Source organism: Anthonomus grandis, chromosome 1, assembly GCF_022605725.1.
Source record: "Anthonomus grandis grandis chromosome 1, icAntGran1.3, whole genome shotgun sequence".
NCBI lineage: Eukaryota > Metazoa > Arthropoda > Insecta > Coleoptera > Curculionidae > Anthonomus > Anthonomus grandis.
Window position 1 is genome coordinate 5996839 of NC_065546.1, and position 18544 is coordinate 6015382.

The following is an 18544-nucleotide window of genomic DNA, read 5'->3' on the forward strand; positions in this document are numbered from 1 at the left end:
TCCCATTTTTTTTACCATAAAAAAAATGGGATACGAAAAAACTCAAAAGTTTTTTGGCGTTCATTTATCTTGGGAATGGTAGGTTTTTGGTAACATTTCTCCCCAACAATATGAAAAAAATTATAAATGAAAAGTACAAAAACTAGATGGCGCAAAAGTACTCAAAGAAGTGTATTTTTCCTTTGTGTGCTTACTTGCATACTTTCCCTAGAGTTTTTTTTTAATCGTAACAGTGTCAATGAAAGTTATTAGTGTCAAAAAAAAGCATCTACAATTTTTTCTTGTTTGTTTTGATCAATTATAGCATGTATACTTTATGACCCGTAAGTTTCGTATAATAAAATCAAGTTCTTTCTTACGCAAAATGTTTAAAAATGTTCTGCTATATTGACAATAAGAAAACAATCAATAATAACAAAATTATATATAGTAATATTATTATGAAAATAACAAATAATATTGTAGTGTTTTCCCTTACTTAGGTACGAATTTAAAATAATCGAAAATAGTCAGCTAATTTATTTTCACAATTCACTATGAAAGCACTTTGGAATCACGAAGAATTAGCTGATTTCTCGGTGTCTAAAATATCGTCACACAACCCCTTCCCAAGCTCGTTTCGGCCCGAAATGATTCCAAAGATGGTGGATAGCGATATCAGCAGAAGATTCCAATTGGACCTCTTGCAGAAATAAAAATTAATGATTTTCTCGAGAGATCGACGTTTGGTAGCCTGATGGTTGGCTTCTGGTATAATGCCTCTTTGTTAACCAGGTAGAAGATCTTTCTATCAGTCTCTTTATCGGTTATCTTGCGTGCTTGCTCAACTCTGGGGATAGACCGACATATCTCTTGAATTTTACCGAACTTTCTGCGGAAAACTTCAGCCGTTTCTCTAGACATTTATAAGCCCTTAGCTACACAATGTGCCAGAGCATACTCAGCTGGAGCAGTAAACAGGTTTTGCTGCACTTCACAGGTAAACGCCGAATCAACTCTTTCAGTTATTAGAATGATGATCCATGAATTCACCGAATATCAAATCCGATTCTGATAGAATATGCCCCAGCTCATCATCTTCGTGGTTTCCATAATAAGGAGCTAGTTGTTTGAAATGAATGACTCCAGCACCCCTCGGCGGCTTGTGTACTATGTAAAGAACATTGTTGATGACTTTCACTACTTTGTACCCAGGAAGATTGTTCAATAACAGATCCTTCCGTCTCTTAGGGGCATAGAGCCAAACCAATTCACCGTTGTTATACCTCTGGTCTTTGACATTAACGTCATATGCGTCTTGCATCTGATCGCGGGGATAAATGGAAATGGGTACTTGATTAGGAATGAGACCTGCTCTCCTGTGGGAGTTCTCTTCCCATCATCTGCCATTTGTTTCAAGGATAGCCAATCGATAAAACAGCAAAAATAAATAAAGAAATCATTCCCAGTCTCTTTGGACCCGCGTCGTCAATAGCAATCCTTTCAAAGGAACATCCAACGTTGGATTGAGGTATCTAAATCTTCTGCTTTCTATGCGGCTAATTACGTGCCCCACATTGAACGCATTTTCTGCACCAATCCCTTACGTCTGCCCTGCTATTGATCCAGTAAAATCTTTCCTTTACTTTTCCCAGGATATTTGTTACTTTAAGTGCTTCATCGCTTTGACAACAGCTAGCAATTCCCGATGAGTGACCCAATAGTTACGCTCTGGCTTAGACACCGTTTTACTAAAATACCCAATGACTTTTTCTTCTTGGTCATCCTGGATTTGTGATAACACATTTCCTTTACGGAATGGTGTCCAGTAGAAATTTTTCTTCAGGAAGGGGTAGCACAGGATAGGTAAGCTTGTCAGAGCCTCTTTTAGGTGATCGAAGGCTTTCTGACAGTCTTGTGACCATTGACATTTTTGTTCTCTTTTAGCCTGGTCAATGATTTCGCGATGATTTGGTTTACTGACACTACGTGCATAATCCTAAAAAGACAAGTCTTCAAACCAATCTCTGACAGTCTGAACCTTTGCCTTGACTGGAAACGACGTGACCCAGATAGATACTGCACAGCTCCTTGAAACAGATCATATTTTTTTGGGCTCAACGTTAATCTAGAACTTCGTAGCCTCAGGAATAGCCTCAAGCGATTTTCCTGCCACAATAATGTTATTCCAGAACAGTCCTCTTAAAATCGTTTCATCTGCCGTTTAAAAGCCTGGTTGTTGGATGTATATTTGCCTCCCTGCAATATACATCCAATTTGTCTCTTATCTATGCTAGAGAAAGCTTAATGGCCTTGGCACCTCAATCAATGCACTCTTATGATATATACATGATATATATACAATATGATATATATACAAGAAATGAAAATCAATTAATTATACCGCAACATATAGACTATCTTTAACCCAAAAAAACTTAGTCTTATCTATTGTGTTATATGTCTATATCTATAAGTCTTATCTATCAAGTTCTTTAATTGTCTTCCAGAAAAGGCAAACGAGTTCACATAAGTTCTTAGAGTTTGACTGGGGTACATTCCCTTCAACTATTGCTTCTTGCCTGGTGCAGTTAAAAGTTTAAAGATTTTATCTTTTTAAAAAGTTGTATAGTTTTTAATTGTTTTGAAAAGTTTTATTGCGGGTTTTTAAGAACATTGAAAGAGTTTCATTTTTCAATGTTTATGCTAAGAGCGAGTTTTATAGCTCCTATAAGTTGAATGTTTTTAAGATGTGTATTATGTGTGTATATTTTTTTGTTTTTTAAATCTAATAATGTTACTTTTTACTTTTCTAGGTAACTATTTTTTCTTCTCATCATTGACAAACTAAATTGTATGATTTTGTCTAAACTATATTGTACAATTGTTGTTGTATTTTTTGCAGAATAAAGTTCATTTATTCATTCAAAGTGGCAGGAGCATTGCACAGTCCAAATGGCACCACATTAAATTGCCATAATCCAGCACCCACCGTGAAAGCCATCTTCTCCCGATCCCAGGAGCCAACTAAACTTGCCAGTATCCACTTTTCAAGTCTAACGTAGAAAAAATCTTTGATCCAGCCAGGGTGTCCAAAGTATCATTAATGCGAGGAAGAGGATAAACTGTCCTCTTTAGTCACTTTATGAAGCTGCCGGTGGTCTACGCAGAGTCTGCTCGAGCCGTCTTTCTTCTTTACCAGTACCGGTGAAGACCATAGACTGCTAGATAGTTTTATGACGCCTTCCTTGGCCATACTCTCAATAATTTTATCAGCCTCCTTTCTCTTGGCCAGTCTCTTGGCATGTAGCCTTCGAACCGTCTGTCAGATGGGGCGACCATTTCCAGTATGGATTTTGTGTTGGACTATATTGGTCCTCCCTTCCTCCCAGTATCAAAAACATCTCGATCTCTATAGACCAAATGCCTCAAACTCCTTCTTTCATCTGCTCTCAGAATGATGCACGACGATGATACCAGATCTTCTAATTCTGTCGGAATGGCTTTCCGGTTGATGTCTACAGCCACAACTTGTTGAAGTATTCCTGAATTTGCAGAGCAATGTCCTAGCTCCATGCTCTTCTTTAACAGATGCCCTTCTTTAATGATTGACATACATTACCCTAACGGGAATACTCCTTTCAGCACGTACTGGGGTCTTTCTAACTGCTATCCCTCGACTAACCACCTTGTCATGCATTGCAGGTTCTAACATAACTACTCAGCCCTCTAGAACAATCTTGCTATGTTATGGTATCAAAGCTTCCTCCGGAAATAGGACTTGAATACTGTAATTCCTCTCACGATGCAAAACAACTTCCTCATCGTCTGTCTTCAGAAGTCTCTGCTTGAAGCATAACTCGAAGCTATTAATGTATATTATGTTAGTTCCGATGATCACCCCATCATCCCCATCCCTGTTCGTAGGCGCCATTTTGATTGCCGAACCTGAAGATTTTACTATGTCGCATCTTATACAGGCGTTGACCAAAAAATATTGCTGCTGTAGTGCCGCAGCGAGGAAATCCGGGTGGTATTTATTATCACTTACTTAGTATTACATTTTATCGAATGTTGCTTTGACGTATGTTTCGTTGTTGTCCGAGCCATTGCTCTTTCTCCCCTTTTTTGTCATTGCTCTTCCTTGGTCTTCGTCGGTTCTTTGTTGGTGTTTGAATGGAAAGTATTTCTGTTTTACTGGATTCTGACGATGAGTCTGCAGTTAATTTTTATCAGTCACTTGAGATGGAAAGTCAAGGCAATATATTCAATAATGTCAGTTTCAACATAGACAACCAAGATGTTACTACAACTCTTTCCAACAGAGTTTTTGCATGAATTAGAGCATGTCTTCCCTGTACCGTATGCCGTTCCACAATTATTTGCCTTGCAGCTGTAAGGTAAATAACTGATGAGTTTCATAAGGTTCGCGGATATATTTTGTACGTTTTTCTGAGAGAAACAACATTCTCATTGACACTGTTATGATAAAAAATAATGTCTAGCCAAAAAGCGAAGAAGACACTTTTTTGGGTATTTTGGCGCTGTCTACTTTTTGTATCTCTCATCGCAGTCTCTCAGCCCACTCAATGAGAAAAGTTGTAGAAAATGATGTTCCCCAACAATTTTTCACAGAAACCTACCATTCGCGTGATAAATCCAAAAAACTATTCAGTTTTTTCGAAAACCAATATGCTTCTACCCGCATTTTTCAAGTTAAGCTTTTCGAATGCTATTCTAACGAGTTCCGCAAAAAAATACTTGATAATGACAAATCTTAGAGATTTACTATACTATTAATGATATAGTACCTAATTTTAAATTTTATTCAGAAATTAGTTAGACCTGCGGTGACTATGTGCCCGAAGAATCACACAGCGCTTCGTATAAAAGCCACCTAAGGAAATTCAGACCACTGACATATGTCATATGTCAATCAGATTGTCAATGTAAAATTTTCTTTCGGAAAGTTGAAATCTATTGAAATAGAAAACAAAACAGTTTCAAGACATCTAGCAAAAATAAATAAATTATAATGTCCTATCAACTTTATAGAAACACTACATTAGGACACACTTTACAAGAAAGTCTGGATGAATTGCTACAGGTAAGAAACCGAATACTTTTCTAATACATATATTTTATGTCCAACAAGATTTAAACCATTTTTATATTGCCTAGGCTCAACTTAAATAGGAGCCCTAACAACTATATATTGGGACAAACTAAAATACACATGTAATTTAATTTTTAATATACTTCTATTTTTTTATTTATTTATTTATTTACGGAATCCATTTACAAAAGTTTTACATAGCATACCCATACATACATATCGCACCCTCAATGTAAAACTAAGGTATCTTAAAACTTCGAGTTTTGAGATATTGCAATTTAAAATTTCGGAAACGGATTAAATATGCTTAACATCTATTGAAAACAATAAATCTTATTTTGCTAGATTTTAATATTTATACTCAAAATAAATGTTCAAAAAGGTAGGTATTACGTTAAACAGATTATTTAAAATTTTAAATAAAGTTGATATTTTTGAGATGTGGTGCTGTTTTACTAGGCAATAATTATGTATAACCTAAAAAAACTAACATAAAAAGGGCAAATTGTCAAAAATTAAAAAAAAATTAAATAAACAAAACTTTTATTCAAGGTAATACAAATAACATTTTAGAAAGTAATACAGAACATCCCTTTGCGAAAAAAAATACAAAATATAAATTTTTACTCACTAAGTAAATTCATAAAAAAAGTATGGTGGGGCTTAGGAATTAAGTTTTTTTGGCAAAGCGTTAAAAGTCCATCTTTTTTTTGTTTGGAAATTTTTAGTTCTTCAGAATAAGCTGGCAACAATTTGCCACTAAATTTTCTGTCAATTTTAGTTTTTCATTTGCTTGATCTTAAAGAAACATTATTTCCAACTTGTATTTCGCTGTACGGAACATCATCTCCATATTCGTATTTAAAGAACAAACTATCAGGCTTACCCTTATTTGTCATAATTACCTTTATATCGGTCCACTTGACCTTTATTTTATCAGTATCAGTGCTAAAATTTAAACCTATATCAGTAGATAATTTTTGAAGATGAAACATTTCAGATTGATCCATTTCTTTTACATAATAGGGTTTTCCCCTTTTTTTTGCACCTTGAATCACAGGAATCCACTGAGAAGGGATAAAAATAGGTCCACCTTTTAACAAACGTTTTTTTTCTTTTTCAATGCATGAGTGCATACTATCGCCTTCATTTTGTGTATGACCTGTTACCAAAAATTTATGCGTTATCGATTGAATTTCGAGGAAAGAGGAAAGGGATATAAATACAAACTAGCAATGTACTTATTTTTATTCTGCCCGGCGCAGTTGTCAGAATAAAAAGTAACATGTTTTTCTTGGCAGTTTCTTTCTAGGAATTGCAGAATACAACTTCCAATTTCATTTGCACCGCGCTTTGCAATATTCTCTGACCAAACGTACCTAGCATGAAACCTATTTGCTACCAATATTAAAAATTGTGAAATTGTATGTCGCCAATTTACTTTTGTAATAAAAGTCTGAGACTTGTGAGCAAGGTGTGGTAAGGACTTGACTAGTTGAATCTTGTAAGGCATTTGACACATCAATCTCTTTTTCTTGTGTAGCTTTATTTTTGTCATCAACGTGTTTGTCGTATTCACTTTGAAGCTGAACTTTTTCTTCAAAAGAAAAATTGGCATACCTTTCACAGGTACTGCATTGGTTTTTTTTGGTTGGTGCCATGCAATATTGTATTCAAAGTTAAATATTTTTTCATAAATGCACAAAAATGACAAAAGGTTTGTTTGCCTCTTCACATTCACGTTTATAGTCACGGTATAGCGTCGCAAGTGTTAGACTTCCTTCTATAAAGGTTCTTGTTGTTTGTTGTCGCAAATAATGAGATTCTACTGTGGGCAATGACCCAATATGTTTTCTTATGCCGGCTTTTATAATGCAGGGTCCAGTTTTTTATGATTCCTGTGTTTACCACGTAGATCACTGTTAACTATTTTTTTATCACTGGTTTTTTTAAGAGCCGTTCGAATGGTAGTATCACCAATGTTTAAAGTGCTCATAAAAAACTTCTTGCAAACTCGAATTTTTTCATTGTTGATGTCAAAATAATAGGCTTGTGTGCAGTTCTTTCTTTGACTATTCTCCTTTAAATACTGGTATTTAGGTTTAATTGGATCTGTATTAGCGCAAATAAATTGCCTTTGTCGAGCTATGTCGCCCAACTCCCAAAAGGATGTAAGAATTTCCTTTCTTAAATTTTCTGATATTTTTGTAATGCATTTTTGTTTACATTTCTCAGTACATGGAGTTTGTAGGGAACGTGCTGGATATTTCGTTTTTGCTTTCTTATGAAGCGGGGCCAATTTTCTTTACTTCACTTTCTCTTTCTAGATTTTTCTTTCGCTTTTCTCTCTCTAGAATTTCCATCCCCTCTATCATTATTATTTAAAAGAATGTGTTCTTGTTCCAAACTATCATCTGATTCAAACTCTTCCTCTGTATTATAATCAGGATCTTTAACTAAGGCATCCTTATCTTTCAAAGGTATTTGGGGATTAATTTCTTCATGATCAGCAATGGGATGGGCGGGGTCACTGACTGGAATTAACCCATCATCATCGTAATTGCATATTAGTGGTGACAATGCAGCACATTGTTTGCTTTGTATATTAAAATTTGTAGCTTCATATTCAGCCGTTGATATAACAACAGGAGCTGACATTATAGTAGCTTCATTTAAATCAACAAACTGAAAATTATTGGCTGTATCAGATGAATCCACCTAAAAAAGGTACAATCTAATAATCTACATTGCATATTTTATTTAGAGTTGGTGCATACCATGATTTCTGTTATGAAAAATTGTAGAATGAACTCTTGTGGTTTCTAAAATTATTAACATAATTTTATATTAAATAATATTAAAACCTATACCTATAAGCTTACCACAAAAAATGAAGATTCGTCGTTTATAGAATTAAAAGAAGTATTACAGTCCTGTTCTATTTGGTCTGATGAACCATTCTTTGCTAATGCTATTTCAGTACCAATGTCGTCTATAAAATCTATTGATAACTTTTCAGTCTAAAAATATTTAAAATACATAACACACTTTTACAATTTTGTTTACCTTATAGCGATTTCCATTGGCAAGGGTAGTGCGCACCGAATGTATTTTTTTTCAGGTTAATGCTATGTCATAAAAAAAGATACAAATACACTTAAACGGCACTGACTTTGCCAATATAAATCGCTATTAGTTTCTCGAAAATTATAAATAATAATAAGACGTTTAAGCTTAAGGAAATTGGGTGGAAGTAAGCAGAACACGTATCCGTTGGAATTAAAAAAGAAGAAGAAAAAACAGATCTTTTAAAACAAAATTACCATAATAATTATTATATTTATGTAAATATGCCTATGGGTTTCGTACGTAACAATAATAATAATATTTATTACATTAAAAAAAACTTTATATCATTAGCACTAATGGTCCGTCGAACCGATCATTTTTTCCATAACAATGCAAATCGATACAAACAAACAAAATACAAACGCGACCGATGATACGCGCGCATGTGAAAGCCAGCATTTAAATCAATGGCCAGCGCGTACCATCAGGGCTGATGGTTGGTCGTGTGTGAAAAAGCACTAACAGTACATTAAAAAAAATCAAAACAAAAAAAAAAGAATTTATTTACAAAATAACTTACCTCTGGTTTTTTCTCCAAATTATCAAACATCTTCTTAAAACGATTTGACATCATGATTTCAATATTAATTGCACAAATTACCCAAAATTAAAACACAAGATAATGCCTCTTAAGTCGGAGATTATAGACTTATTAAAATCTGTCCTACAATGTCACCAGCTTTTGAGTGCAATAGTAACACATTCCAAAATAAACTGGTTTTATCAGGATTTTACGCGCCAAAAACCGACGCGCGGCTAATAAAATATCAACGTTTTTTGCGTTGTGGCGTTATTGTATTTGAATTTTCTCAGTAAGCTGTTGAAGATATACTAACATATTTGATGTTATGTTAGTGTTTTTCTTTAATTTCTTAACTTTATGAGAATAGATGTTTAATGTAAAAGTGATATATTTTGTTTTGCGTTAATTTAACACTTTAAATTTAATAGGAAAAAATTAGTTATTACAGGTTAATAGTGTTACATTTTTAGATGTGTTGGTATTCCATTATTTTATCTGTCAAACATTCTTGATTTTATGAGTAGTATACTTTAATATTTTACTTTTACATTGGAAATTTTTTGCTATAGTTTTATGTTAAAATTAGTTTTATTACATTTTTAAATATTTCCCGCCCTTTTTTCGGATGTGTTACTTTTTCACTCAGTTTTGATTTTTTTTGAGATATGTTACTTTTCCATTGATAGTGCGATATATATTCAGATGGTGTAGATGAGTTAATTAATTAAAGCCCCTATGAAATAATATTCTTTAACTGCCCCTTAAAAGATGTTATCCTAGAGTCAAAAAAGTTTATCTGTCCTGACAGATTATTACTACTTCGAGCCATTCGTGTAATTGGCTCATTAATGCCATAATTGGTATGGTGGAATGGGACTGAAAATATTTCTGATTGTCTATTCAATCTGGAAGGCACCCTAAGTTTAAAAAGAGACAATAACTCGGGACAATCTATAGTAGCATTTAAAACTTTATGCATAAAACATAAGTAATGTTCTTCGTGACTCTAATGTGGGTAAGTTCAGGTTATCCCTGGCCCACTGATAGTAATACTCCTGACTCCTGTAACCACATCTAAAAGCCGCCACCCTTAAAAATTTATTTTGAGTTTTTTCAATCTGCTCAATGTAGCAGTTATATGACGGGGACCACACAATTGAGCCATACTCCAAGATGGGCCTAACAAGAGAGCAATAAAGTAATCTAAAAGTAAACAAAGACAAATCAGATAAGTTTAAGACATTTAATAAGACAGATAAGTTTTTTTGACTCTAAAATAACATCTTTTACAAGGCACTTAAAAAATATTATTTCAGAAAGTCTCTAATTAATTCATCATATCATCATTCCTTGATTTATGGATAATATCTTTGATATGACCGCTTTGTGATATGTTCTGTTTTTTATTTTGTTGTGTTACTGTAATTAATTAGTGCTTGGCATACACATATTGTTTCTTTTATATCGGTATATATGTGTATATCTTTTTAGGCAATGTAACACTTTTGTAAATCGATTTTGTAAATAAATAAATGTTGGAAAGTGTCGGAAAATCACATTTTCAAGACAAAAAGATCTAATCAACTTTGTGTATTCTGTGGATTATACTTCACTTAATGTTAAAATGAACACCTCTGATCTTTGCATCCTGATGGATTCCTGAGGATTACATTTTCTAATCACATAAACCAAATTACTTCAAAGGCAATGAAGGTATTTGTATTTATTCAAAGAACTACGACCGATTTTTAATAAATTTAAGAGGTTATGTTACTCTCTTGTCAGTCCCATTTTGGAATACTATTTAGTTGTATGGTCTCCTTCATATCACTATTACATCCATCAAATAGAAAAATTGCAGAATAAATTTTTAAGGCTTTTAAGTCTGGTTATTGAAGAGAGGAATATGAATATGAGTCGGTTAGATGAAGTCTGAATTTACATTCTTTGAAATTAAGGAGAACCTTGCTTGACATGTGTTTCTTGCATTCAGTTGTCAATGCTATCATTGACTACCCTCAATTGCTGGCCTAGTTAAGTTAAAGATATCCTCTAGAAATAGACGAACCAAAATTTTATTTTGTTGCATTCCATCTGACTAACTATGGCGTCATTGAACCAATTCCACTTTTGGTTTCTAAGGCTAATAATTTGGCTGATCAGATAAAAAAAAATTGTCTCGAAACTTACCAGCTTTAAAGGAGATTAAAATAACATTTTGTGATAACCACCTACTTATAACTTGTTTAAATATTTGTACTGTTGCAACTTTTATGGTTTGTGTAATTTTAAATTTTTATTTATATTGATTTTAATTAGTTTGGGTAGTTATTTTAAGTTTTGGATTGTTATTAGCTACTTAGGCAATTTTTAGTAATATGTAGTCCTATGGTGTGATAACATATTTATTGTAAATGGTTTGCCGCAAATAAATAAATAAAGATAGGTTTGAATTATCTTGTATTGCATCTGATTTTAATGTTTTAACATGTTGGTTAATATTAGTATCTGATAATAGTATAACAAAGTCATTTTCATACATTAAATTAGACTTAATTTACTATTTTGCTTTCAGTATGGACAAATAACACCACAGTTAGCGAGCAAAGTTCTACTACAATTTGACAAGTCAATCAACCAAATTTTGGCAACAAAAGTTAAATCTCGCCTAACCTTCAAAGCTGGAAAACTAAATACTTACCGATTTTGTGATAATGTATGGACCTTCATGTTGAATGATGTGGAGTTCAGGGAGGTGCAAGAAATCACGAAAATCGACAAAGTGAAAATTGTTGCCTGTGATGGAAAAAGTACTGATAATTAATTTTAAATTATTGGTGGACTGGGAGGCTTTTGGTATGGCTTTGTTCGTTGGTGTAGATCTGTAAACATGCTATTTTTGGTTAATCTTTTTTTCACAGCTTTGGCTACAAGAAGAAAAAAGTCCTTTTTGTAAACATTTATGACTAACATTTATTTTATACCAACTTTTATTTTAAATAACAAGTTCTCTATTTGTTTGACCTAATAGCAATAGTGAAAGAAATTTCAATATTTAATTTAAAAATAATAATTATTAATTTGGAATATGTTTTCCTTCCATTCCCAAATTGATAAGGAAAAAATACTAAGAAAATGAGACAAATTATTGCAAATTGTAAAATATTTGGGTTGCTTTGTCAATTTTGTTTTTAATAACCCTATCAAATACCTAATTTACTAAAAAACACATGGGGGGTGCTGTGCTAGATTAACACAAATAGAACAACCTTTGAACATCTTCACTGAAGGTTATATATGTATATATATGCACAATAAATTAGGGAGAAAATACATAATTAATTTTAAAGTGCTTATTGTGGTAGAAAGCTTTTTTTATTAGTTTAGACTGTGAAAATTCTAATGTTAATCCTTACCTTCTGCTTTTATTTATTTACTATTCGCATATAAATGCAAGGTTAAATTATGTTTTGATTGTAAGTTTCTTACTTTTAATAACCCTCCAAATAACTAAGCTAAGTAATATGCTTTCCATCAAAAACGTGTGTATTAACAGCCTTTTTTAGAAGAAAAAAATACTAAGTGCGTTTTAAATATGGTGTAGGTCTATAAAAAAGATTTGTGATAATTCTTTTAATAAAATACGTTTAATTTTAAGTGTGAACAACTTCTCTTTTTCTTTACCTTTGTAAAGATTTAGAGAGTCATATATAAATAAAAACAAATCCATGTTAACTTTGTATTAAGGCTTGTGCTTGCTTAGTTTATGTTAAATTATATTTAATAATGCTTATTTTTAATGTAATTAATGGTGCTTAAAGTAGCATAATTGGTATACAGCGTTATTAAACGTAAGTTGAATCATTAATTCTCTGTTTTAGATGTTGGAGAGGAGGGGTCATCAAAAAAATGATTAAAGCCAATATATTACTACTTAACACAAAAATCAAGGGAAATACAATTGTTTGTTTTTTTTTTTTTAGTGTAAATATTTGTAAGTCTAGTTCTTATATGCTTTAGCTGGAATATATGTATGTTTCATTATTAGTGATTAAAGCTGTAGAAAATATATCATGTTTGATATTTTAATTTTTGGTAAATTTTAATAAAGTACTGAATATCTTAAAAGATTATTTGTGTCAGTATATATTTATTATGCTTTAAAAAATAATAACCTATAGATTATTATATTAAAATTCATTCAAAAAATTTAATACAAAACATCTTTTAGATGAAGAACAAAAAATAACTTAATACCAATAATTATGCACCTCTACGCGGTAATTTTTAAACCTTTTTATTTTTAACAAGTATGTAACAAAGACATAACGTTTGATCTTTACGTTTTTAGTAAATTTAAATAAATCACTGAACATTCTAAAGGTCATCAGTGTATATTGGATTAAAAATAATTAATTTAAAACATATTTACGACATAAAAAGTGTTTATAATGGTAAAGTTGTACCTACAAAATTTACAGAACGTTCGTCTTCACACGTTCACAAAACATAAACAATAATAAATAATTCTAGACTGGTACAGTGCATCACATGCAGTAAACAATTAAATTTACAACAAATTGAACAATCTCGGAATAGTGGTTTTCTACCGAGTACTGAGAGCGAGTGAGAACCATCGAACAACGGTGTTCCAGGTAAAAATAAAAAGTATATAGGTATGCAAAAGTTTTCCGCATTCATTCACCATCTTTTTAATATCCCTCCATCTCTCAAATACATTTTCAAAACGAACTAAATATATTTTTTTAAATTGAAAATAATAAAATCTCTCTATTTTAAACACGTTAACAAATATTTAAATAAACCACGCATTTACAAAAACGATACTGTTTATAGAAGCATGTCTTATTTTGGAAACCCATCCCATCCCAAGTTGCCAAAAGTGTGGAGAGACTCCAGTGAGCGATTACGTGTCTGTTTTAGGATCTGAAATAATTTGTCTAAGGCCTACCGCACACTGGCAACTTTAGATAGGCAACTTATTAATCATAAAAATAGAACACAATAATATTTACGATCTGCCGCACACAGGTGATTATTTAGTTGCGGCAACTAAAAAATTCCAACCTGTTGGATTCTTTGAGAGACGAGACAGTTGCTGATAAAATAGAACAAGCATGTTTTAAACGGGATCGCGCTCACTGGTGATTTGCTTTGAAAAAAGTTGCTTTGTAGTTAATATTTGTCGATAAGCCGGCAAATTACAACAAAAATGGCTGCTATAGATGTTGAATTGTTTATTACTGAAGTCGAAGAACGACCAGCATTGTACAATACGAAACAAAAAGAATATTCAGATAAAAATCTAAAGAAAAAATTATGGACTGAATTATGTGAAAAATTCATTGAGAATTGGAATGAACTTGGGGATAAGGAAAAGAATGAAAAAGGTAAGTTTTACCAAATTATTTTATGTTTATCAAGTCACAGATTCAACATACCTACAGAATTATTCAAACATATACAGGGTGTTTTTAAATTTGGGGTTTACATTTTAACACTATATAGAATGTAAGAAAATAAAAACTTTTATAAGAATAAAATTTTGTCCAAAAAGGTCTTGATTCTGAGATACAGGGTGTAAAAAATTTTTCATTTTGCTAGGAGACTAAGCAATTTAGGTCATCTGTTTATAGGAACTTTTGTTCTTATTTTGACCTACAAAATGTCGTTTTTAAAGCACAAATTATATTAATAATAAAGTAAGTTTTTTTTTTAACAATCGATTTCTCGGTTATGAATGAAAAAACATGTTAAATAAAAATGGCCTAAAAAATTACAAATTTTTGTTCTGCCAAATAATAAAAATATTCATTGCATTTAAATAAAAAATAAAGTTTTTTATAATCACATTTTTTATCATCGAAATTGCTTTCCTCCAAAATACAGTGTGTTTAAGTTAGCAAAATGTAAAACGTGAAGACCCTGTATCTCAGAAACAAGACAATTTAAGACAAAATTTTATTCTTATAAAAGTTCTTATTTTCTTGCGTTCTATATACTTAGTGTTAAGACCAGAACATAAATTTTTAAATCTTATCATATTGCCAAGGAACAGACCCTTGAGGAGAAATAAAGTAATTTGCAATATAATCTCTAACTGTATACCCTTCATTGTTAATCCTTAGTCCAAGAGCAGGAATATCTTCCAATGGACATTCATAAAAGGTGTCTTCAAAATTTAGTCCATCAAGTTTTCTCACATAATTGTGTAAAATACGGCATGCTTTTGTAATGGCGTCGCTAAATTCAACTTGGGTATCTAGAGGCCTGTGGAGTATACGCCACTTGTTGGCTAAAATTCCAAATGTACATCTATCATTCTATGTGCCCTCGAAAGTCTATAATTAAAGATTCGTTGTTTTACGGTTAAATTTCTGCTTGGATATGGCCTCAAAACGAATTTTTAAAGAGTAAAAGCTTCATCTCCCACGAGCACAAACGGCATAGCTTTTCCATTTTCATCATTAGGAAGATATTTTTCATTCGGTATATTTAATTCCTTCTTGTCAAGCAAATGTGAAAATGCCGATTGTTTAAATATGTTGGAATCACTTGTCGATCCATAAGATCCTACTTCAACATATATAAAATTATAATTGGAATCTGCAATGCCTAGAAGAACAGTAGAAAAGAAAGATTTATAGTTAAAAAATTCGGACCTAGATTTATCAGGTCTTTTTATTCTAATATGTTTCCCGTCTACTGCTCCGATGCAATTGGGAAATTGTGTTTTCTCATTAAACTCATTGGAAACTCTTATCCAGTCATCATGATCCGGTTTTGGCATATAGAGTGGCACCAAACATTCCCAAAGTTTCTCACATGTGTCTTTTACAATTTTTCGTATCGTTGTAATTCCAAGTAAATATTCATAATGTAGTGATGCAAAGCTATTTCCCGTTGCTAAATACCTAAAAAAAAAAATTTCCAATATACATCATGTTTTATACATCATATCATATACATAATGTTTTTTTAGGTAACGAGTTACAAAAAAGATGGAAAAATCTTAGGACATGTTTTAAAAGAGAGTACGATGCTCAAAAGAATATTGCCTCTGGTTCTGGGGCTAAAAAGAGAAGAAAATATCTTTACTTTGAGCAGCTTTTATTTCTGCGGGATTCTATAGAAAGCAGAATTAGTTACAACAGTCTCGAACAAGGTACTGATGATGTGGAAGATAACACAGAAACCAGAGAGGAAGAATCAGAAGCTAGTGAAGCTACGCAACTTCGTACTGGTGCCAAGACTGACCATTCTAGAAAGAAAATTTACCAAAAGAAAACTCATCAGAAAACATATGAGGAATCTCTGCTTCAGATTTTGAGGGAAAAAAAGGATACAGAGAATGAAATTGACGAAGATAAATATTTTCTTTTGTCTCTACTCCCTTCATTAAAAAAATTTAATGAAGACCAAAAATTTATTGCACGAACGGAAATCCTGAATGTGATAAGACGCGTTCGTATGTCGGGAAGCGGCCAAAATCAAATTCCTCCTGAAGCAAATGCTTTGCACCACCAAAATACTGCCAAAAGTCTTGCTGTAAATATTCCTTCAACTAGTGCAGAAGGATCACATTATGGAGATTATAGAAATAGTTCTTTGCACTCGCCAACATATTCCTATCACCAAGAAGGTTATAACAATGTTATACAAAGCAGCAATCGCAATCCAAGCTATACTGCAGCACAATATATTTCAGACTTTTCCGCAGGACAGGTACAGGTTTATGCAAATACGTCCCAACAGCAAATTGATGAAGAGTCAGAAATGTCGTCTCTGCTTGAATTACATTAAATGCTTATAATACTAATATATTTCGTCGTAATAAATATTTTTCGATAAAATGAGTTTTTTTCTTACCTTAGAGTTACGGCCAATCTTTCCTGTGGCGGCACAGCCATTTGTAATTGTGTATTCTGGTATGAAATATGAGGACCTATCAACACCAGAAGCTCATCAAAGCTTCGTATACTCATACGGAAATAATTAAAAAATTTATTTGGATGTTCCCTCAAAGTGCTGAACAATTTATAAAATTGCCCATCTAGAAGTCTTTTACTTATCAGAGGATGGACCCAAAATTTTCGCTTTCCTTTTTGACGACGTTTTTTTAAAATCAAAGCACAAACGCACGCTGTTTCTAGGAAATCCATTTCGACTGAGGTTGCGGAGCAACTATTCAGTCATCATTGGGCGTTGTAAATAGATTTGCAATAATTTTTAGTGACTAAACTATTTAATCGCCGAGATTAAAAAGTTGCCAGTGTGCGGTAGGCCTAAATCTCTAGTCAACACTGACTGTAATGTGTGGTACATCGGACAACGCGGGAGGGAATTGAGACGAGAGTCAAAGAATACAGTAAACTCATTGAAAAGAATATTAACAGATTATTACCAATACCTCTTCTCCTTCCGCCATGTCTTTTTTAATTCATTGAGTCCTAACAATAACACTAACGTTTAATTTAACTTTACAACACGTTTTCTTTTTTTTACACCTATTAAAACCAGTCCCATGATGGTTCTCTTTCATTCGCTCTCAGTAGAAATATGCTACTCGAAAACTCAGAGATAGTTCAGCTGTAATTTTCATTCTGTACAAGATGTCTTGAAATGTACCGAGAATTATTTATTATTGTTTATGTTTTGTAAACGTGTAAAGACGAACGTTCTGCAAGTGTCGTACAATTTCATTTTTTATCTGTATACAGGGTGTTTCAGAACTATGGGATCAAACTTCTAGGGGTTGTTCAGTGCAACAGTAGAATCCATTTGAGTATAGGAACCCATGTCCGGAAATGTGTCACTACGCCACTACGGCCGCGTTTAAATTTAAAAAAAAATTAATTACCTAAATAAGATCTGATGCATTTATTTTTACCTTTTGTATATGATACCATCACAACAATTGTTCAAAATGTCTTCCTCCAACCTCAATACACCGATTTAAACGCCGCACATGATTTCGGCGGACTACACTAAAAATTTGATCCTTGTTTTAAATGATTCCAAATGTTGCTGTTATTCGTTCCATTAAGTCTAGCTCTGATTCTACTGGAGTTTCGTAGACTAAAGACTTTACATGTCCCCCACAAGAAAAAATCAAGCGACGTTAAATCGGGTGACCTAGGAGGCCAAGAAACTGCTCCACCTCTGGCAATCCAACGGTGCCCAAACCGCTGAGCCGAATACACGCGTACTTGTACAGCATAGTGAGCCGGCGCTCCATCATGTTGAAACCACATTTGCTGTCTAACGTTTAGTGGAACATTTTTAAGGAGTTCTGGGAGAACTTCCTCCAAGAAACGCAGATAAATAGGTCCTGGTAACCGTTCCGGTAGAACGTATGGCTCAATTAAATAATCATTAACAATGCCTGACCATACGTTGACAGAAGCGTTACTCGTATTCATATTCTTAGCGACGTCACGTGTGCTATTTGATGGTTCATCGGCAACTCGCTGAAGCACCTCTTCTTCAAATTCGACCGTTCTTACGGTTCGAGCAACACCAGTATCACGCATCTTGGTCTTAAACATGCCTGTCTCAGCGAGCCGCCGATGAACCGCAATAAACTCTTTGTATCCAGAATGCTGTCGTTCGGGATAACGTTCACAAAAAATGTTCGCAAATGTTTTCTTAACTATTTATAATAAATTTAGAGTCTGATGATGGCAAGAACACTTGCCGAAATGCAACACTTCTAACATTAGAATTGGCATATTATTTATGGAGGAAAGATTTTCCCTACAAAACTATTCAATATT

The 18544-nt window shown here is 32.9% G+C and overlaps 3 protein-coding genes across 4 annotated transcripts; 2 read left to right on the forward strand and 1 right to left on the reverse strand.

Moving 5' to 3' along the window:
- The first annotated feature begins 4918 nt into the window (after positions 1-4918).
- On the forward strand, positions 4919-12878 carry LOC126741377 (transcription initiation factor IIA subunit 2). 2 transcript variants are annotated; one of them, XM_050447781.1, is made up of 3 exons: positions 4919-5086; positions 11323-11603; positions 12629-12878. In XM_050447781.1, exons 1-2 carry the CDS (start codon positions 5015-5017, stop codon positions 11569-11571), a joined length of 321 nt encoding a protein of 106 aa, XP_050303738.1. In that variant the 5' UTR covers positions 4919-5014; the 3' UTR covers positions 11572-11603; positions 12629-12878. The 2 variants fall into 2 exon arrangements, with proteins under 2 accessions (XP_050303738.1, XP_050303729.1); XM_050447772.1 differs by having other exon boundaries at positions 11323-11557.
- Positions 5622-8893, reverse strand: LOC126741367 (uncharacterized). The gene is made up of 4 exons (XM_050447761.1): positions 8745-8893; positions 7978-8115; positions 7873-7917; positions 5622-7813 (listed from the first exon to the last, which is right to left on the reverse strand). The coding sequence occupies exons 1-4, from the start codon at positions 8796-8798 to the stop codon at positions 7406-7408; spliced, it is 645 nt and encodes a 214-aa protein (XP_050303718.1). The 5' UTR covers positions 8799-8893; the 3' UTR covers positions 5622-7405.
- Positions 12879-13811: 933 nt separating the features above from the next.
- On the forward strand, positions 13812-16571 carry LOC126742131 (uncharacterized). Its single transcript, XM_050448697.1, has 2 exons — positions 13812-14158; positions 15751-16571. The coding sequence occupies exons 1-2, from the start codon at positions 13981-13983 to the stop codon at positions 16569-16571; spliced, it is 999 nt and encodes a 332-aa protein (XP_050304654.1). The 5' UTR covers positions 13812-13980.
- The last annotated feature ends 1973 nt before the right edge of the window (positions 16572-18544 follow it).